At 45.8% G+C, this 22104-nt stretch overlaps 1 protein-coding gene across 2 annotated transcripts in view; it reads left to right on the top strand.

The window, feature by feature from the left end:
• Positions 1-17517: 17517 nt before the first annotated feature.
• The window catches only part of TTC7A (tetratricopeptide repeat domain 7A), a 114175-nt gene continuing 109588 nt past the window's right edge, over positions 17518-22104 (top strand). Inside the window, exon 1 of one of the 2 annotated variants that reach the window (XM_037161180.2) lies at positions 17518-18012. In XM_037161180.2, the coding sequence (XP_037017075.2) occupies positions 17829-18012 (184 nt within the window). In that variant the 5' untranslated portion in view covers positions 17518-17828. The remainder of the gene's footprint in view (positions 18013-22104) is intronic. The other variant, XM_053667004.1, reaches the window with a different exon arrangement.

The following is a 22104-nucleotide window of genomic DNA, read 5'->3' on the forward strand; positions in this document are numbered from 1 at the left end:
GCACTTCTATCTCAATAGAAGACAAGCATTAAAAAACAAACAAACAAACAAAAAACCCATAAACAGAAGAATACATAAGCCCTGCATAACCCTGCTCTTTGTACCTTTGCCTCCATACGAGACTCTCATTCAATGAATATTGACCAGATAGGTAAATTAATGTGAAAGTGCCACTAAAATTTTTTCCTCCCATTTGTCTCCAGGAAGATACATAATCATTTTTCATAAAAGTCTGGGTCCAGAAAGAGAGAAAAGGAAAGAAAGAAAGTGGTTAAGTAAGTAGATAGTCTCAGAACGCTTACTGCAATCGGCTTTAACAGATCAGTGCCTTGAAAGTTGGCGGAGGCAACTGCCATGGACAGTGGTTCGTTCCTTCTTGCCTTCATCTGAGTTTGAAATCTTAATCCTATCCCAGAGAAGAGTCCCGGGACCCCAAAGTTCCTGAAGAAACCCTATTAACCCAGGACCCCCTCTCCTTTCCTTACTCTGAAGTTTGAGTTGGTTTGATATCATTCATTTTCCAGCTCTGCATCTGCCATCCACCTATTCTTTCATTTGCTCATTTGTTCAGTAATTCGGTAACATTTCTTGAGTACCTCTTATGTACGAGGACAGCTATTTTCAACCTCTTTCATCTCTTGGTACACATGAACTAATTCCTAAACTTCTGCAGCACCCTACAAAATATACTTCTTGCTGATCTGACAAAAATAGGTATAATTTTTACTCATTCACACCAGATACCTATTTGCCGCAGTCCGGCCGCAGCGGGTCAAGGGGTCCCACAGGTGAGGGTAGGCGTCGGCGCTGGGTAACAGACGACAACACGCCTCAAAGGACAGTGAAGCTCTGTTCCATTTATTGCAAGTACAAGCAGGTTTTTATATTTTCATTTTAGGTAGTGATTAACATTTGCAGGTGTAACATGATCAGTTAAGCAGAAAAAAAATCAATACAAAGGTAATCAGGAAAAGTACGAAAGTTCCCATAGACTCAGTTATAATAAACAAAGATTATTTTGACCAGGAGAGCTATTAATCAGACAATTAGAAGTATCTTATTGTATATTAAAGTTTCTCAGAATTTGTCATAGGGCAAAAGGATATGCTAAATTGAATAGAGATAATAGGAAATTTATTATAAGGCCTTTGTGATGTCTAACTTAGCTATCTATCTTTTTCTGTCTAAAATGTTTCTCTGCGTACTATAAAATCTGACTCTTTAGTAACTGTTTAGTTTGTGATAACTAGCCAGCTTTTGTTATTTCTTTGCCTGTCTAGTTGATATATATTCTTATTCAAGGTAAAGAAGGGACTATTACTCTAACAACTATTAGACATATAGGGACTTTATTCTCTGGTCGAGAAACTATTTTGTACAACATGTTTTCCCTTATGGTTAATAATTATATTACCCTGGCTGTCGTACTCTCCTGTTTAAGGGAGAGGGGAATCCGTGGGGATTTTTCCATCCTTTCAGGCAGTTTTGTGGGGAATACTAATGTTTTCCCCTAAACTGTTCCCTCCTCTTTAGTGATTTTCACAGGAATAAGTAAGTACAGTACAATGTCTATACTCAGTAGCAAGAGTAAAATAATTAAAATAAAACAGCCAATTGTTAACCCATTTTGGATGCCACATTCTCTTCTGGGGAGACGAATTCTTTGAACTCGAATCCTCCATGCCCGGACTTTGTCAGACAGCAGGGTTGGAAGAGGATGTGGCACCTATTATTGTGTTGGCTCTTATCATTTTTTAAAATTTGGTAATTGAAAGGAAAAGAGGTCAGTGCCCCTGACTAAATAGTCAGGTTTTGCATGTTTTAAAAACTCTTGCAGCACACCAGCTGAAAATTGCTGTACTAGGAGTTACTAGAGATACAAATACAAGTAAGACATGGTCTCTTTCTCCAAGAAGCTCAGTGTCAAAAGAGGAAAAAAGAAAAGAAAAATAAATATAAAATAGAGAAAACAAAACAAACAAAAAAATGACGAAAGAAACAAAAAAGCTCAGTATCTGATGCCGGTGCCTCTACTTTTGTGGATCTTATCCTCTTCCCTCTCCCGAATTACCAAGTGCTCCCTCTCTAATAAACCGGTCCTATCGTCATGTAACCTTGCCCTCTTGTTTCTTCTCTACCACGCCGCTGAAACTGCAATCTTCATGCAAATCCAGTGGTACCTTCTCCTTCCCTGCACTTGCCCTTTCAGCACTATTCATCACAGCCGATCACTCTCACTTTGAGACACTTTCTTCTCGTGTGTTCTCACACAGCACACTCCTCCTACCTCGCTGGCTAGTCTTTTCTGGATTCTTTTCACTGATTTCTCATTTTCTGCTCAACCTAACAGTGTCAAAGCCCCCAAGGTCTATCCTGACTTGCCTTCTCTTCTCTACCTACCCACTCTCCTTACATGATTGCATCTAGTCCTATGGTTTTAGGTGCTATTTCTAAGCAGATGACTCCAAAATTTATATCTCTCTGCCCGTAAGTCCCAACTCCTCTCTCTAAGTCACTGCCTACTTGACATCTGCACATGAAGGTCTAACTGGCATCACAAACTTAATTTGGTCCCTCAGATACTAAATTTTATCCCCAAACATAAACCTCTCAGTTTTGTCCATATGAGTGAATGTCACTGCTATCTTTTTAGTTGTTCAAGCCAAAATGCTAGGAGTTATTTCCCCACCCCCTGCCCCCCCACACACTCCCCAAGCTCTGTTGAGACATAATTGACATCCAACGAACCATCTGCCAACTGGACTACTATTAAAGCTTCCTAACTGACCTCCCTGCTTCCTATCTTGCCCCAGTTTAGTCCATAAGTGAGATGATACATTTGTTTAAGTCATTTATAGGTCAGGATTCTATAACTTGTAGCTGAACACATTTCTAACAGACAGATCATTTGGTAACAGAAATGGGATACTGAAAATGCACTAAAATGTGGAATTGGCTAGCAAAGGGTTCAGGTAGCCAGTGGTGAAGACTCTCTATTCCATGCTGGAAAGTTGGTGGCCAACTTTAAGCAGTAGTGAAACTGTCAAACCGCTGTCACTTGCTGGATTTGGCCACATGCCAAAGTTTTATTGTAGGAGAAATCTCAGGAATGATATAGGATATTGGTGCATCTTTTAAAGTAGCTTTCAGCAAAGTCCTTCAACAAAGTGGCAAATCTAGACTAGTGAGTTATAACTGAGTTGAAAGCAGAGATTAAATAAGGTCTTAGTAAGAGAAGAACTCCTTACCTATGGCTTACAACCTGCATTGGCTGGGTCAACTTGGAGACTTGCTGGGTTGAAAAAAAAAAAGATTTTCTTTGTACACCGCAGCTGAAGCCAGAAGTGGAGATAGGCAGGAGGCAACTTTATCAGGAAATTAAGATTGAGGCCCAAGGTAGCAGAGATGGACTATGGGGGCCTCTCTGTAGCAGCTGTTGTTCTGAGTGGCCTCAACTGCAACTGAGCACACAAAGGCCAGCCCCCAGAAGACTCACACAGTTTAATACTTGGCGGTAGCCCAGTTTCCACTTCTGACCCCCTTCTCTTTCGACATCTCCACAATAAAGGCTAAAAAACGTTCATCTTTTTTGCAGCTACATGGCCACGTGACACAATTCTGGGCAATGAGATATAAGGGGAACTTGGGAAATCTTTTGCTCTTCTGATAAAGACAAGTGATTAGTACAGACCTTTTCCCTTCCTCCAGCCTTGAATGAGGTAGGCATCACCTGAGAGTCATCCTCAAACCCCAGGAGGATTTTTTCCTCCTGCATTTTATAATTTTAGATGATAACCTCATCCTTAGTGGGGCTTTGTCTACAGGATCCCTGTATGGTCCAGGTGGAAGGGAAGTGGAGAATTTCAGAAAGGCTGCCCCAGTGCTGTGGGGCTGCTGAACGGCACCAGCAACTGCTTACCTTCAGCTCTCCTGTTATGGGGGGAGAACTATTTGTTGAAGCCACTCTGAAACAGTTATTTGCAGTTCAAAGCATCCCTGAGTGATAAAGAAGTCAAAGAAGATATGAACTCAAATGTGAGCCGAATTTATCAATGTGAGGTCACCGGGGGCTTGGAGAACAGTTTATGTGGAGTACCAAACAGCAGCCAAATGGCAGTGGGTATGCCAGGTATGCGTGAGTCTTTCAAGCACTAGCTGTGAAGGGACAGGAAAGTAGCTTGAGGGGGACACAGGAGGCAGGGAGGGTTGTCTTTGAGGTAGAGGGCCTTGTGTGTTTTAAATCCTCCTGGGGAAGAGCCAGCAACAAGGAGACTGAAGAAACAGTAGAGAGGACAAAATGAAAAGAATCGGGTTCTGGAGGAGACAGGAGAGAATGGCTACAAAGCCCAGAGGGGGTTAGCCTGAAATTTGGGAAGCATGACAACTTTCCGAGACTGCCGCGTTTGGGGCAGGGGCAGGGAGCTTGGGAGGGTCAACATTTGAAATGTTCATTGTGTAACTGAGAACGCGAGCTGCCTGGGGGAGATAGAAGACCTTCTGGCCTGAGTTGAAGGCTTGGTTGAAATTGGAGATCATTCCTTTGTAATGATGCAGTCTGCATCATTAGTTGACTATACAGTGGTTAATGTGCATTTCTTGAATTTGAATTTGAAAAGTTTTTGTATCTAAGTTATACATGGATCTGCCTAGGGAAAAAAATAGAACAGAAAGTTGCCTAATAAAAAACAAGTTCCTCTCTCTCAATTACCAACTCTTCTCCCTCCTCCTAGCTGCAGGTTAAGACCACACCAGGGTTGAATGGTGAGAGGAGTGGGGGTCGCACTGGAGAGTGGTTAGGGGAGTAGGAAGTTCTTACTTGACTGGGACAGGAAAACAGGACGACAGGATAATAGGTTGGCTCCTCCACTTCCCCCCTGCCCCAGACCCCCCCTCATTTGACTGATGTTTGATGCTGGCTCGCTCACTCATGCACAGTGCTTTCCTGTGGCCCCCCTGCTGGAGCCCTCCCTGCAGTTCCCTTGACATGGGAAGCACCTCTTTTGGAAGACTTCTGGCCCTCTCCCAATATCTGGTTTCCCCTGGCACTCCAGCAGATACTGTTTGGCCACAGTCCCCTTCAAAATGATCTCAGGCTGGTTCAAGGGCTCCTGACTTTGGTTGCGTTTGAGCCAGGGTAGAGGCTCCATGTTCCTTGGGTGTTTTCCAAATGCCATGGGGCCCCATATGGGACGTGAACAATGGAAAAGCAATACTGAGGGTGATGTCTGGAAAGATGGGCCTAAGAGCATCTCCAAGGAGTCCCTCTATCTGCAGCATGGTTCACCAAAAGCAGGCGAGAACTCCCCCAGCCCTCCAAGGGGGCCGGGTAGGAGAGCAAAGCCTCCAGAGGAGACCTGGTGACCGGGGTAAGGAGAATGCAGAGCGGATCCACCTGACAACACCATGGTGGGACTCCAGACACTGGTAGCAAGTGCAGAAAGCACAGGGGTGTCCTGTCCTGGGACTATATGACATCAGAGCCATTCCTCACTCCTCCCCCATTGTGTTCTGCCTCACAAGGGGGCTGACCCCAGTGGGTGGCATTTCCTAGCCTCCCCTGTCACCTGGCTTTCTGCTGGCTGAGCTAGTAGAGGGCACCAGCAAGAGATGAGAGGATGGAAGGAAGGAGCTGCTTCTACTGGCAAGGGAGACTCTCAGTTTTAGGAATTCCAGGTACTCAGATGAATTGAAATCCACCATGATTCCCCCCATTTTAGCTCCTAAAGTTCTGTATGTTCTTAGTCCATGCCACAACTTTCTCATAAGAGACATGATGGGTTTGTAAATTCATCTCACGTTGTAAAGAGCTTTCTTTTAAACTCTCTTACGTTTTAAGTCATCAAAACTAGCCAGCCAGCCTTACACTGTGATCCCCATTCCCGCCATGATAACCCACTACCATTCACAGAGAGTCCGGGAGACATTCCAAGAGGCGCTCGGGCACAGTCGGCTTCAGAGACAGCTTTCACACGGAGGACTTTCGGGGCCTCTGTGTTCATATGCACTCTTTGCTAAAATTGATCTGCCTGACAAGTACCTGCCTTAGCATGTACGCCCTTTCCCAGTTATGTTCCGTCCCCACTTTTAAGGGCACCTTACATTTTGAATCTTACTAAAATGCATTGCCCTGGGGCATAAAAAGCTCAGGATAACCCCAAAGGGGGCAATTCAAAATCCTGCTGCCTGGTAAAATCTGCTTTAATCGAGGGACTGAGGAAGGGCCTCATATTTCTGTCTCCCTTATTCATATTTCTGATAAGGGTGAAAGGTGCTAAAAGAATTTTGGCTTCTGTTGGGATGTTCTAAATTCAGATATTCTGTAAGCTGGGGTGGTGGAAGTGATGACCACCTGTATTTAATGATTTCACTTCTTCCATCTTTGTTCGCAAAGAACATATCACTCCTGATGAAAAGTCCCACAACTGCTGATTTTGTAAACTCCTAACTGTATACACTTTGTCCCTGAAAAGTCAATTACATGAACATGTCTTAATATCCCTTTTGTCTCCCTCTCCTTCCAGTCGTGTTTTTGTTCACACATTTTGACATTAGTTATTTTGGATAAATATTCTCTTTTCTTCAGTCTCATTTTTTAAAGAACAATACATTTATCAAAATATTTGATCACCCTGACATCCCATAAGCTCTTGAAGATGCTCCAGAATTTGTTTCTCTTGCTTAAACACTTCCTTTAAAGGTATTTTCACTGTGGCAAATATTTGAGGCTTTGCATGCCTGAGAACATTTTTATTACTCACTCTTGCTCAGCAAAATGAAAATTTAGCTGCATACAAAACTTCAGGTTCAAAGTCCTTTTCCCTCTATTCTTAAATAAAAAAATATTTGGTCACATGAAAAGCTCTATATGATCATGTAAAAATATGGGGGGAAGGGCATTTAACAAAATTCAATACTATTTCATAATAAAGACTTTCTGCAAATGAGGAACAGAAGGGTAGTCTCTCCAACCAATAAAGGGCACCTATTAAAAACCTACAGTTGATGTGCTTGTAGAGGAAGACAACGCTGCCCCCTAACATCAAGAACAAAGCAAGTGTAGGCACCTTCAACACCCACCCATTCACCATTCTAGGAGAACTTCAAGCTATTGCAGAAAAAGGTGTAATAGGCACACAAATTGGGAAGGAAAATAGTCTTTATTCATAGGTAACATGATCACACCCATAGAGTATCCTAAAGAAACTGTTAAAAAGCTACTAGAACTGTTAAGTAAATTTATCAAGGCAATAGGCTACAGGTTAATATACAATAATCAATGGCATTTCTATATAGTAATAATGAACATGTGGAAAATTAACATACCATTACAATAGCAACCAAAACCATAAAATATTTAGGGATAAGTCTAATTATTTTAAGCATGCTTTTAAAAAGTCAGATAATTCTATTATCCCCAGTTATGGTCTAGTCGGACTGTGTGGCTACTCTTTTGACTCTGTCAGAGCACAACTTAGGCATTTATTTATTTGCATGCAAATGACACACGCACTTATTTTAAAGAGAATAGTCCTTAGACTGTTGTCAACAAAAAGGGATTTATAAAAGAGGAGAGAACACTAAAGACATTCTGTGAACAGTGAGTTTGGGGATTTTTTTAGTTCGATATTAGGGTGGGTGAGAAGCTAGTGGACTTTCTAGGAAAGAGCCTCGGTGGGACCCGGGCTGTTGAGCAGGCTGGGAAGCACAGGAAATGGTTTCAGTTACGGGCAGATTCTCCCCACGATGAGTTTTTAACCATGGAGTGTTCGTGCCGGGCTGATGCTATGATGTTAGGCCTGGTTTGTACCACTTCCCTCAGTGATTACCCACGGTGATTTTTCCCTCCTGCATTTTGTAACTTTAGATGGTAACTTCACCTTTAATGGGGCTTTGTCTACGGGAATTCTGTGTGGTCCAGGTGGAAGGTACATTCCTTCAAAGAGATTTGACCGTCTGCTTAATATCCATTTTAAGTTAATTTTCAACTTGTGTATTCTGGGTTTCTATAGGTAGCATAAGGCTGAACTCTAGACCAGAGTATGGGCAGACTACAATTGTAAATTCTCAGGGACATTTTTTTGCCCCCAAGCAAGATGCCAGGCCATGAGATACAGTTTTACTGTTTCCTTGTGCATCTCTGCGGATTTTGTTTCTGGTTCATACTTTCACCCAAAGTATCACCCTTTGAGAGCTCCAACTTTATGTGAAATCTATCTCCTTATTCTTGTTAACACGCTGGCTCTTCTCCTGTTGCCATGTGTCCATTAAAACTCAAAGTCCGTGGGCCCTAAGACCAGGAACCCGCAGGGAAGCCTGGTATGAGCTCACCAACACTCCTCCCATCGCCTAACTTAGCTCTCCCTTAATTTTCTGGCCACTGAGGATTTTCCATACTTTCTTATGAGCTTAGCTTTTTAATTAATAGAAAGCTTGCCTTATTTTTACCATCATTTTAAGATGTTTTGAAAGAAACAGAAATAAATATATTTATGAAACATATTCATATTCATGAAGAAAAACATATTCCAGAATATATTGAATATGAATGTTTTAAATTAGAATATCAGAGGATAATATCTGGAAGAATATCTTGAATAAAAATATTCCATGTGATATTCATTTAAAAATACCTTAATAGTCACTGGATATTTTCAAGAGTACTCTAAGTTTTTGGCAAATTGCACATTTGGCAAATTGGGGGTAGCTTGGACATTGAACTAATTGATCCTTCCATGAACTGGCCTTTAGGAATCTGGGTGGCTTCTATTCAGTTTTCAGTATTTTTTTTAAGTGCAGGTCAGTTGAGGGCACTGTACTTGTTTTTTTAGTAAAATGTTGACACATGCCTGCTCAGAATAAATGAACTTGATTTTATCACCTATAAGGTGACTTCTCTCCTGCCTTCCTCACGAATTCCCACTATTACAATCTGTTCTTCTCTAAGTAACATTAATAGTTACTTTCTCTTCTTGACTCAATATCTAACAGTTCTAATAACAATAAATGAACGGGTGGATGAGTAAATGAATCAGCTGATCAATTTTAGAAGAATTATAAAATTTTAAAATTTTATTTTTCACAGTGACACCTGTTGACCCATACCTGAAATTCTTATTATTATAAATATACCAAAGATCACAATGATAGAAATAGGGAAAAGAAGGGAAGCAACAAGAGAAGAATTTTTAAATGTAGTGAGTATTATATCTCTTTTCAAAACCCATTGCAGGAATTGAGTATTGAAAAGAGCCAAGCTGCAGGACACAGACAATGTTGAAACTGGGTGCAGAGATGAAAGAACGTGAGTTGTAAGACCCGGGCAGGACAGGGAGGTTCCACCCAGTAGGTGAGAGGTGAGCTGGAGCACCTGGGCTTTCAGTCACGAGACTGAAGCAGACAGAGGCCATTAGCTAAACAAACACAATAATCTATAGGTTCCAGTCTGCTGTTCACATTGTGAAAGCCTCTTCTTACAGAGAGCATTTTCTATGATGATCATTTCTGCCCTTCCAGTGGGATTTAATTTACAAAACTTCAATGGACATGTCACTCTTTAGCATCATAGCCACTGCGTGAACAGAGGTAGTTACTCCTTCTGGAGTTTTTCCGGCCACAGTATTTACTCCAAGTATTAGTTCAAACCCTCTGCGTAGTCATCGATCATTTATTCTTTGGAAGTGGCTGGGATGAGTGTTCCCAGACCTATGGTACACTCGAGGACCACACTGGACATGAGAAAAGGAACTCATGAAAATGAAAAGGGACTTCTTTTGGCAGAGTATTCTTTTTTGGAAGAGGGTAAAGGTTTGAATGATACACAATAATTCTTCTGGAAGAACTATCCAGAATGTTTAGATGAATTTCTCTGTACTGACTGATGGCTCATCTGCTAACGCTTGGAAGCACAGTAGGGGACAAGGATAAAAGCAGGTTCATTTTAGATGCTATCTTAGAGGTTTATTACCAGAATTGCCAAGATTTTAATAAACAGTCCTTCCCCACGCAAGTTTAAGAGAATTTATTGTAAAACACTATTGTGTAGTCTGTCTTATTTGTCTTACAACATCCATGTAAACTTGCTCCATATCTCACAAACCCTTTAGCCTTCACAATCAGAACCTTTTCTCTGATGTTCTGAGTAGTTTGGAAAGCCCAATCCAGACGGGTCTATCGGAAGCTTCTATTCCCTACACCTGCTCACGGGACGAACATAGACAACATCTTTGCAACTGCTGGGTACCACACATGGGATGAGTGGGGGCCTGTGGCGGAGCGGAAGGCACTGCAGTGCTGCAGTGGACTGCGCAGCCGTGGGTTCTCGGAGTCGCAGCTCCAAGATTGTAGCCCCAGCTGCAGGAGGAAGCCAGCAGCGCCCGGCTGGGGCAGAGGTCCCTGTGTCAAGCTCCTCTACGCTGCCTCATTTTTCTCTCCCTCCGTTATAATAGTTATGTTTCATATATTCCTTTGTGTTTTTTTTCTCCAAAAAGTGTTTTTTAAAAGATAGGAAAGAAAAATAAATGATTTGAAAAGCAGACATTGTTTAAGAACACAGCTATTGTTTAAGGCCTAAATCTGTTATAATCACTGAAGGGCACTCAGGTGGCCTTAGGAGGTGAGGGGGGAGCTTAACATCAGACCAGCTCCCGCGGGCTCTGAGTGCTGGCGCATTGGACTGGCTTCTCTCCCTCAGAAAGGCAGCATCTGGGAAGAGAAGCAATACTGGCTAAGGCAGACAGGAAGAAGCCTGGGCCCACTCTCGTGGGAGACGACCATTGCAGTCCTGCAAGATGACACAGAAGCCACCAAGGGGAAGCAGGAGTCACCTGGGGCCCCAGGGAACAGAAGGATGTGGGATGATGGGAGAGAGGTCAGTGCATGGAGGGAGGTGCTGGTATCGGATCCAGGAAATGCGTGGGTGAGAACGGGTCACCCAGGGCTCGCATCTCCCAGGCCTGGGAAAACCTTTAACATCCCAGGATTCTAAAATTAACCTAACGAGTAATTACTATCTACGATGCACAAGCACAAAGAACTTACGGTTTTGAAGCTAGCCTTTGTAGGGCTTTGTCCTTTACCTAATGATGACCCCCAGTTCTTCTGGCAGCTGTTAAAGGGAAAGAATGAGCATGGAGCCAACCAGTCCACCACATTGACAATCCACGAAGACATGAGACCTCATGGCCAGAAATGCGATGGGCCAATAATCATGGTAACAAGTAAAAGTTGATTCTGAACGTAAGGAGTGTGGGCCATGGGACCACAGAAGTTTGGGAAGGCAGTTGTCATTCTGCTCACATCACACTGCTGATCAGAGTGGATGAAAGAGGACTGTTGACGATGAATAAAGGTTTAAGTCATATCCAAATTCAGAAATGTTTTAAAATTTTTTATTTATTTATTTTTAGACAGGGGAAGGGCAGGAGAAAGAGAGGAAGAGAAACATCAATGTATGGTTGCCTCTCGTGGACCCCCAACCAGGGGGGCCTGGCCTGCAACCCAGGCATGTGCCCTGGATGGGAATCAAACCAGTGACCCTTTACTTCACAGGCTGGCACTCAATCCACTGAACCACACCAGATAGGGCCAAATTTAGGATTTTTAAGGTTCCTATTGGGAACACAGAGTTCTGGGGCACCCCAAATGGCCAATGCAATAGTATGAGAGAGGAGGCTGGAATAGAAGGTGGGGAATTCATCTCATCAGGCTGTCCCCACCTCTGGATGGGCCCCTATCCGTGGCCACTGTGATCATCAGTATATATGAAAGTGATTGGATGGGAGCAAGGGGATGTTGTAATAACATACATAATACATCTTTGGGTCAGTACACAGGAAGAACCAAACCCATCTACACCTGAACAGTTTACTACTGATGCTAACATGAATTTACTATTGCAGGAAACTCTTGCCCAGGATGGGACAAGTTATAACTAACTTTTGATTTTTGCAGAAATTTTAAGAAGAAACCATTTAAATGAACTTTTCAACTTTTCAAGTTTTCAATAGATCACATCTTTACTAAGACTTTTTAAAACCATCACCTCACCCTGCCCAGCAATCCTCAACTATCGTTCCTGCTTCCTGCCCAGTTCTAAACATACCCTATCACTGGAAGAGCCACCATAAAACAGACCCAACACTTCATAATTTTCCCAGCTTTGTTTCCCCTTTCTAGATGCTGTTGTGGTTCTACAGAGTACTGCTCTCCCTTTATGCGATGGGAACAAACTCAGCTTTGCATTATCACAAAGCTGTTTCCATATTTTCAGGGGCCAGTCTTTAATCATTGAGGCCCATCGAGATCCACGTGAGACCTCCTTCCTCACCTCTGTGGTGCTAGACCCCCGACTCAGAAACAGTTTGCCCCTCTGAGAGGTCTTTCAGACCACACTAGTGAGGGAGCCTGCTGCTTTAGGCCCAAGGTCCAATTTCTTTTCTTAATTGTTCTTTTTATTGATTTCCCCAAACACTGAGTCTATTTTGTCTCCTAGCAACAAGGAACGCCTTTTAGGAATCTTTTCATTATCTGGCCATACTTGAAGGTCTCTTCTCCTCAGTGGATATCTGCCTTATTGTTAACAAGGCTACTGCTTATCAGTGTCCCACCTGGTCAGGTGTCCTGGTGCATCTAGAAGAGGAGACTTCATAGTGAAAGGGACAGGTGGGTGCCTGTAAGTCCATCCCTAAGCTGTCCCAGGGACAAAGTTTGTTCCAGGCCACTCTCAACACGTTATGAGAACTTTCCTCAGACTTGTCTTGTCTGTGAGTCTGATTCAGCAGTGATCTCTCGACACCCTCCATCTGCTTGGAACTGCAAATGCATCAGAACACGGTTGGATAAGGCCTAACTGTGAGGGTCATGAGTCACAAGAGGCATAAGTAACTCTCAACCCACCATTCCCAGACTCAGTATAAACCTCAGTCCATGACTTCCTGGGGCCCAACTTTTGCTTCTCACGTGTATTTATGCTATGGCCCAAATTTGTGCACTTATCTTCCTCAATAGCATCACCTCACCAAGGATAATTTACAAGTACAGTGGCCACTACAAGTAGTTTTTGATAAAAGAAAGTTATTCACTTGAGAAGTGACTAGAACAAAAAGAGAACACAATTCCTAACATCCAACGATCTTTATTTTTTTATTAGGTGAGAAAGCTTCCAAAAGAAGTTGGATTTCAAAATTACTTCCGTAACAGATTCCTCAGCCAAAGCAAAACCAAAAAAGAAAAAAGCAAATGTGAACAACCTGAAATTATCAGTCCTGTACATCCCGTCAAATCACAACGCAAACCTACTGTCCTCTTCCCCATCCTGTTACAGGGGAGATCTGGCCAGATCACTGGGAAGAGGGGAGGGAACCCCGAAATGAATTGAGAAGTACTAGAGGCTGCAGGACTGAAATCGCAGCTGGCATGTGATTGACTTCCATACCCCGGGGTAATGGTAAAGAAACTAGAGCAGCTTGTGATACAGCAAGAAGAAGCTTGCAGAGAGTATGTGCGGGCTGGAACGGTCATAACACAGGTGTGTGGTGGAGATTAACATGGTAACCAAAGGAGGGGCAGAGACACTGCGCCAGCCGATGAGCACGATGGACGCTAGCCTGGATCGGAGTGGCTGGGAACTTAGATGCTTCTGTAGTGCATGGGATTAGGGGCCAGGACTTTCAAATGGAGGGCACCCAGAGACTTGCCCTTCTGCTTCCCTCTCGATCACCCAGTTGGGTCCCGAGCATTCCCAGGCCAGTGGGCCCCAGAGACTGCATGGTCTGGCAGCATCCTGGGTGACTGGCACCGTGCTGCATGATCCAGTTCCACCAGGCACATGGACGCACTGGCCAGCCTATGGCCAGAGGGACAGAAGCAGGTGCTAGGTCAGTAGGCAGCCCAGGAAAGCAAGGTGAGTGTGCAGCGAATAGTCCGCCAGCATGCACAGTCTCCAAAAGACACCTCGAGCCAGACTGTGACTGGGAGCCAGCTCAAATGCCTGGATGATTATGATGCAGCCACCTGCATTTCCCAAGGGACAGTATTTTTAAATGGGAGAAGGAACTCAGGGCACAACCTAGGACTGGTCTGGCATGGCAAAGGGTGGGCAGGGTTGTTTTTCTTTGGGGGTTTTCAAGGGAATGGGCTCTAAGGCAGAAACCTGTCACTCTGTTAAAATTATGTAGCTTTTGAATAAATGACCCCTTTCCTTTTTCACCAAACCTCTGCCTCAGAGGCTTGCCTATTGGGCGGTGGACAATAGAACTCCAAGTGCTTTTTGGTAACAATCCTATGCTCCTGCTGCCCCATCTCTCCCTTTGGCCTACTCTCCTCTCCTGGCCAGCCAGATACACCAAATGTCATTTACCTTTTTAAGGTAAACCTCCTTCCACACAGAGAAAACCTCTTGTGGTAGTTTTTAAGTTCTGATTTCATTCTTAGCTGAAAGTCATTATCAAAGACTCTCTTCAAGGCCTAGAAAAGACAGAACATCACAGAGGAATTTAGGATAATTTGAGGGACATAAAGTTTAGAGCATCCAGATATCTACCAAATTAGTCCATATGTTTAGGAATGTCAGATGCAAAAAGATCAGTGAAAAAGTCAGAATTGGAAAACTTCCACTGGTGACTTAAAGACCTCAAAGTGCACTGGAGGCTGAAGAGGCTTAGAAAAGCTGCAGGTGTCGGTCGCTCTTTGAGAACTATCCTTTCTCTTTCCTGTGAAGATAGATTGTGGTCTGATTCAGCTGTTTGAACAAAAAAAAAAAGAGAGAAATCTGGTGGGGACTTCAGGAAGAGATTGTTTAATACCTACGGGCAACATTTAGGAATTCTGAAGCAGACATGACCTTGGCTCTCCCTCTTATTTATTTATTTTATTTTTTTTGTGAATGGCCTTATACCAGAAATAGGGAATATATTATGCAAGCAAAAAGCAGAATGGGAAAGAGCACTATGGTCAATTCTCTGAAACCTTGAAACAGCTCTATATTGAAAGAGCTCTAGAACTAAGAGAAAGAAAGAAAGAGAAAAAGAAAGAAAGAAAGAAACAAAGAAAATAAATTATCGGTGAAGGTGTTCAATTTCCCATTCTACTCTGAAACCTACAAGGAAACATTTCTCTAAAAATTAAAGGACAACTTTACAAATTTTTTATTGATATGGGACAATAATACTAATAATCTTCAGCTCAAGCACTACTTATTATACGGCCTATTCCTTGGAGTCAACGAACTACTCTGGTGATGCTCATGCATCTAATAATGCATACTATCTAATAATCCTCACACCTTCTTCCAGCATCCCCACCCCCAACCTTAACTGTCAGCCTTGAACCTTTAACCCAAGAAAGTTTTCTCCATTGTGACTCTACACTCATTAACTTAACAGCAAGGGATTTACTGTGTGAATGCTCTCCTGATGGCCTATTCCTTCCAGTCCCAGAAGACCTCCCTATTCCTAATGAGGTTCTGGCTAATTTGGATATTGATTTACCAGTACTTTTCTGTATGGCTCAAGCACAGATTGAAGCTCTTTGTGGGCAAACAATTCTACTGATATTCTACCAGACTAAACCCATCAATGCTGGTCACACCAGGACTGGGGTCTTGTTTCTGTGGGAAAAGAGCCAAGAAAGCAAGTACTGTGTCCCACAATAATGAGGAGCGCAGCCCATCAAAAGTTTTCATCATAATACTTGGCAGGTCTTCCCCTGCCAAGGTGTGTTCCAACCCACAAATATTGGAGCCCTGGGAAAAACAAGCAGCTGTTCCCCTCCAGAGCCCTGCAACCTGGAGGCAGGACTGGCAAAGGAGTGGAGAAAAGGGGGAGGAGGGAAGGCTTTCCTTTTTCCCAAAAGATTGCCTCCTTCTTATCAGCTCTGCTTTTCTTTGCCTGCCCTGGGGCTGACTGTGGGGAACCAGACCAGTAGTAAATCACAGGGTGCTCTCAGGCCACTGGCATCCTAAGGACATGCACAAATCACTCTCCTAGCAAAATGCGGTTCTGTTAACCAACCGAAAGCCAGCTAGAGGAGTTGACCAGAGTAGGCAAGGAGGAATGTATTGGGTAAGTTCTAACTGCCAGAGCTGTCCTAATTTTCCTTCACCTGTCTCCTGGCTTCGGAGAGTTCAGAACAGACCCCAGGTGCTCAGAGCAGCCTCCAAGGTGAGGAAATCTTGCCTGCCAATGGAGGAGTGAAGCTGCATTTGCAACCTGGAGAGGAGGGTACCCCGGGGGAAATTGGGGGTGGGGTGGGGGGGCGGGGTAGGGCAGGAAGACTGCCTTCAGTAAATAACCTCGTGTGGCTGCAAAGGGCCCAGTGGGACGAAGCACCAGGAGCCTGGGCTCCGCTTGACAAAAGGCCCTCCCACGGTTACGCTTGTTTAGAAGCGCCAAGCAGTCAGTCCCCTAACATTGAGAGGTCAAGCTCACTCCCAAGTTCACGTGACCGGCAGTGGTAAAGACCCTCGTGGAGGTGTCTGAGGAGCCTACGCTTAGAAGTTTGCTCTGACTCCCGTTTTTTGGAGTCTTTACTTAAACACAGGGTTTTGTTCGTTTGCTTGCTTGCTTTTTGTTTTGGTCTTGCTGTGATTTCTTGCGTGAAGACCTCAGTTTCTACACGGAACTGTAAACCATGTCACTGAGGAGGCGGGGCCACCATAACCTGTACCAGGGAAAGGGTGTTCGTGTGCCCCCTGCCTTCAGGCCACCAAATAATCCTTAAACTTCTTAGTACCCCACAGCGCCGGACTAAATAAACCCTCCAAAAGCTCAGTAGAGCGTTGATCGCAGTATTCGGACACCAGAATTAAGAAATAAATACCAAGTTGGATTAACCATTTAAAACCTTTAAGAAACCCAGGGAAAATGGATTCTGCAGAGAACAGGCCAACCGGTTAGTATGGGAGAGTCAAGTCGGAAAGAGGAACAATACAGTTTAAAAAAAAAGTTAAGACAAAATCTGTAGCAGCGGAGGCGTCCGGAGTCGAAGGACCTGAAACCGGCCAGTTTTCTCTCGCTTACGCCGGGGGTGGCGCTCAAGACCAGCGCGTTCTCAGCAGGGAGCCGGCCAGGTCACGGCCGGCAGCAGAGGGTTCCCCGGAAGGCTGGTTCTCGGAGTTGGGGACTCCGGACCGGCGGGCCTCTCCCTGGATTTGTGACGTGTCGAGGGCAGCAGTGGTGACGGGGTCACCACACAAAGCCGAGACCTTGGGGCGGAGGCCTCCCAGGCTAAGAGCCCCAATGGGATGGGAAGGGGGCGGGGAGCAAGGCGCCCCCGGGCGCCGGGGCTCCCGACAGCATTAAAGTGAACGCGGAGTCCGCTGCTTGTGGGGCGAGGGGCTGGCGCCGGGGCGGGCGCGGGCGCGGGCGCGAGCGCTCATCCCGCGCCCGGCTGCAGTGGCCACGGTGGCCGCCAGTGCGCCCAGCTCGCCGGGGCCACGCCACGCCCCCGCAGGGGTGGAGCAGAGGCCAGGGGTGGAGCAGAGGCCAGGGGCGGGTCCGCAGCTGGAGGCGCCCGGGCTCGGGGCGGGGGCTGTGGCAGCTGCTGCAGCAGCGGCGGCGGCAGCAGCGTCAGGAGCTGTTGCAGCAGAGGCGGAGGCTGCTCTTGGACGCGTCCCGGCCGCGCAGCCGGAGCCCCAGCCCGGAGGCTCCGAGCGGTGCACTAAGTGCTGCTGCTGCCCGCCCGCGGCCCCCTGGGGTCCCACCGCCACCAGGGCCCTTGCTGCCGTCCGCTCCCCCATCGACCCCGCCAGCGTGTGCACCCCAACCGGGACGCCGCCCCCGGCCGGGTCTCCCCTTCTTGGCCGCACCTCCCATGACAGCACCCGCTCGAAGATGGCTGCGAAGGGCGCGCACGGCTCCCACCTGAAGATAGAGAGTGAGCTGGAGCGCTGCCGCGCCGAGGGCCACTGGGACCGCATGCCGGAGCTGGTCCGGCAGATGCAGGCTATGGTCGTGCCCAGTGGAGGAAGCCACCGGCGAGCCATTCCGGGCACCTCGTTCACCTCTCTGGACACCGGTGAGTGAAGGAAGGGGCTGGTTCACCAGCTGGAGCGCGCGAAAAGCGCCGCCTCCTCCAGGAAGCGCACCGCGACTGCCCCCCAGCCCGCGACGGCCGTCTTCGGTATTACTCGTAGTGCTGGTCTGAGGAGTGCCAAGTCAGTTAGAAAGGCTCTTCTGGCCCAGGAGAAAAATCATGCAGATTGGGTGTTTTGGGGGAGAGCGATAAACGTCTTCTACTCTGTGCTCTTTAGGATCATGTGGGCAACTCCGTCTACTTTGAAATGATAGTATCAGCATGTGCCAGATTAGGGCTTGAGGTGGACTCTTGCACCGCCCGTCCACTACTCGCAATCCCTGCCCAGGTCTTTAAACTCCACCAGGTGAAGGTTGTGTGTCTGTCCTGGCCTTACCTCTCCTTCCCCCAAGTCAAGTTGACAGCAGAGCTCTGTCCACAGCAGACCTAGTTGGAAAGGTTGATAAGCACCAGGGTGGGGTGGTGAAGAGTGAAAGAGGACTGGTAGGCCTCAGTTTCCTCATTTGTGGCCAAACTGGGGAGCCTTCTAGTTTTGGTAGCCGGAGGCTTAAGCAGTAGGGTTGGTTTGGCTAGGCTAGACTCATTCTGCACTGAGGTGGGAAAGCACCCGGATGAGGCAGAGGGGGAAGCCCTGCCCAAGTCTCCAACCTCTACTCCTGTCCCTGGTGCCTTCAGCTCCATCTGGAGAGCCCTCCCTGAGCCCTAGCTTTGAACACTTCAGAGCCCTGTGGAAGTGGGTAAATAAACAGAGATAGAGAGTTTTGAAGGCTGCCTGTGGAAGGCTCTGTGGGGGGAAGGAATGAAAATAATGGGAATAGTAATCGCCAACACTTACCTAGTAATCACTATGTGCCAGGCACTGTTCGAAGCACTTTAATCACTTCATTAAGTCCTCCCAACAACCCTGTGAAGCAGGTACTCTCGTTTGCCTCACTTATAGATAAGGGCACTAAGGCACAGAGAAGTGCCTTGATCATCCAGCTGATAAGTGGTAGAATCAGTATTTGAACCCAGGCTTCTCAGTACATCTTTTTAACCACTTGCACTCCTACCTCAAAGGTGTGTAGTGCACAATTCCAGCTTGAAGAGTTGCCAAGGTGGATGGGGAGGCAGGGAGGTGGTCAGAGGGCAATTGTGTGTTAGACCGTGGAGCTCAGAGGAAGGGGAGAGGGTTTCAGGAAGTAGCAGAATGACCTCTCCCTGGTGCTGGGAAGAGCAGAGTGTGTCTGCCCAATGAGGAGGAAGGGTAGAAGGACACTGAGGGGGCCTAGGTGGCTGATGCATGGTCAGGTTGAACCTTTGAGGTAGGTCTAAGCATGACAGTGAGGGACAGTAGCCAGAGCTGGTACATATATGGGAGAAGCTGGTGAGCACCCATTTTCAGGGAAGAAGAGAGGAATTGCAAGTTCCCTTCTCTCCCCTACATGGGGTGATGTGCTGGGGTGAGTCTGGTAAGGGTGGAAATGGAAGTGACCTATGCAGAGGGCATTGGAGCCTGGGACAGGCATGGGAATGTGAGTGAGGTTGGCACTACGGAGAAACACACTGGGGCCCAGACAGGAACCGGGACTCCTCGAGTCCATGCAGTATTTCCCAAGTTCTTCTTTAGAGAAGTGTCCCAAGGGACACTGACTAGTTAATTCATTCGTACCCCAGGAAGAAAGGGTTCAGAGAGCCACTAGTTAAGAAATTGGACCTCATGGATTAAATATCGTTAACGGACTTTTTTAAACTGCAGGACTTCTCAGGGCCTTTAATAAGCTCACCTGCCCGTGATGTGCAAGCCGAGGGAAGAGTATAAATACCAAATTTCCCAAACTTACCATATTCTATGAAGCATTGTTGGGCAAAAATGCTATGGCCTCGTTTCTAAATGGTACGATATAAAGTGCTTTCTCTCTGTATTTTTAAATTTTTGTAAACAAGCCTGGGAGAAAGGCAGAAATTATTGTCCCCATTTAAACACAGGGACACCAAGACTCAGAGAAGTCACGTGTGAATGTGGCAGAGCCTCTACCCAAGCCTGAGTCCCTGCTACCAAATCTGCCAGTGACTGAGTAGGGTGCACGGAGCCCACCTTGGCTTCTCCGTGGGTCTCACCAGCACAGGGGAGACTGAAGGACGGTGGGGGAGTCTCTTCTGTCAGCTTTTGGGTTTGGTTCTGTGAGTGACTTTCCACCCCCTGCTAAACCCAGATACACTGTCCCAAAATGCACACACGCACATGAGCAAGGAAAACAAGTGACTCCCAAAGCCCGTGCATGGAGCATTTTGGTTCTCTCTCCATGGGGCTCTTTTCTGTGTATGGGTGTGATTTATCTTAGAAAGAGGAAAGGAAGAAAGGAGAGAGAGAGAGAGAAACACCGATTCGTTGTTTCACTTATTTATGCATTCACTGGTTGATTCTTGTATGTGTCCTGACCCGGGGTCGAACCCACAACCTTAAACTATCAGGATGACTCTCTAATCAACTGAACTACCCAGCCAGGGCTCTCCACAGAGTTCTTAATCACTGTGGGGACTGAGAGCCTATTTTCTGGGATGGGGAGGGGTGTTTGTGGTGATGCCCCTGCAACCCAGGAAGGAGATTCTTACAGTCCCACACCCGGCCTGTTAGGCCCCTACAGTCAGTGACCAGAAGCTTCAACAGTTATATAATTTGGGAGGGGGAGGAGGGTATGGGGAGGGCCCAAACCCCAGCTGAACCCCACTTTACAGACAGAGGCCCTGCTGTATCTGTGGGTTTTTTTCCAAAACCCAAAATCCCAGAACATGGATTTCACTGTAGGGAGTAGGATGTGAAGGCCCCGCCGGGGGTGCCTCTTTCTGGTCTGCTGAGAGTGAAGGACCAGGAGCACTCCCTCAGGTGGGGCCCCCACCCGCCTTTCCTGTCTGGGGACGCTGCGCCCCACCACCCACCCAGGGGGAAGGTACTGCTGCTTTTTGTACATTTACTTTCAAACTCACATCCGGTTTAGAGTTGGTCAGGATGGAGCAGAGTACGGCTGTTTGCGGTGAGGTTTGTTTGTGTAGAAAGAGCCCATCCAAGTGGTTAAAGAGAAAGAAAAGCAAACTTGATTATGAGAAATTTCCCAAACATCCAAAAAGTAGAAGTAGAGACGATGAGTGTCGCGTGCCCATCCATCAGCAGCGTCCCTGTCATGATCAAGAACAGTCTGTTTGAGCTATTTCTATCCTTGTTTCTCCCTTGCGCTGCATCATTGCAGTATGTATTATACTTGCTAAGTAAGAATTCTTGAAAAGTGTCACTGCCCTGCCATTATTGCAGCGGCCTCTCCGATCTATTTTTTATTTTTTATTTTTTTTATAAATTTATTTATTTTTTTTGAATTGATTATGCTGTTACAGTTGTTCTATTCCCCCCTTCATTCCCCTCCACCCTGCCCCCCCAACCCCACCATTACCCCCCTTTAGTTTATGTCCATGTGTCTCAAGTCCTTTAGGTTCTATATTTCCCATACTATTCTTGCCCTCCCCCCATCTATTTTCTATCTACTGTCTATGCTACTTGTTTTCTGTACCTTCTCCCCCCGTCTCCTCCTCCCACTCCCCTGTTGCTAACCCTCCTTGAGATCTTCATTTCTATGTTTCCACTCCTGATCTAGCTGTCCTTTTAGTTTGCTTTCATTTTAGGTGTGGTTGTTAATAACTGTGAGTTTGTTGTCCTTTCACTGTTCATGTTTCTTTAACTTCTTTTTCTTAGATAAGTCCCTTTAACATTTCATATAATAAGGGCTTGGTGATGATGAACTCCTTGAATTTGGTCTTATCTGAGAAGCACCTTATCTGTCCTTCCATTCTAAATGAAAGTTTTGCTGGGTAGAGCAATCTTGGTTGTAGGTCTTTAGATTTCATGACTTGGAATATTTCTTTCCAGCCCCTTCTTGCCTGTAAGGTCTCTTTTGAGAAATCTGCTGACAGCCTGATGGGGACTCCTTTGTAGGTGATTGTCCCCTTACCTCTTGCTGCTTCCAGGATTCATTCCTTCATTTTAATTTTGGCTAATGTAATTATGATATGCCTTGGTGTGTTTCTTCTTGAGTCCAACTTTTT

The sequence above is a fragment of the Artibeus jamaicensis genome, unplaced genomic scaffold (assembly GCF_021234435.1).
Source record: "Artibeus jamaicensis isolate MK-2021 breed Jamaican fruit bat unplaced genomic scaffold, CSHL_Jam_final contig_465, whole genome shotgun sequence".
Lineage (NCBI taxonomy): Eukaryota > Metazoa > Chordata > Mammalia > Chiroptera > Phyllostomidae > Artibeus > Artibeus jamaicensis.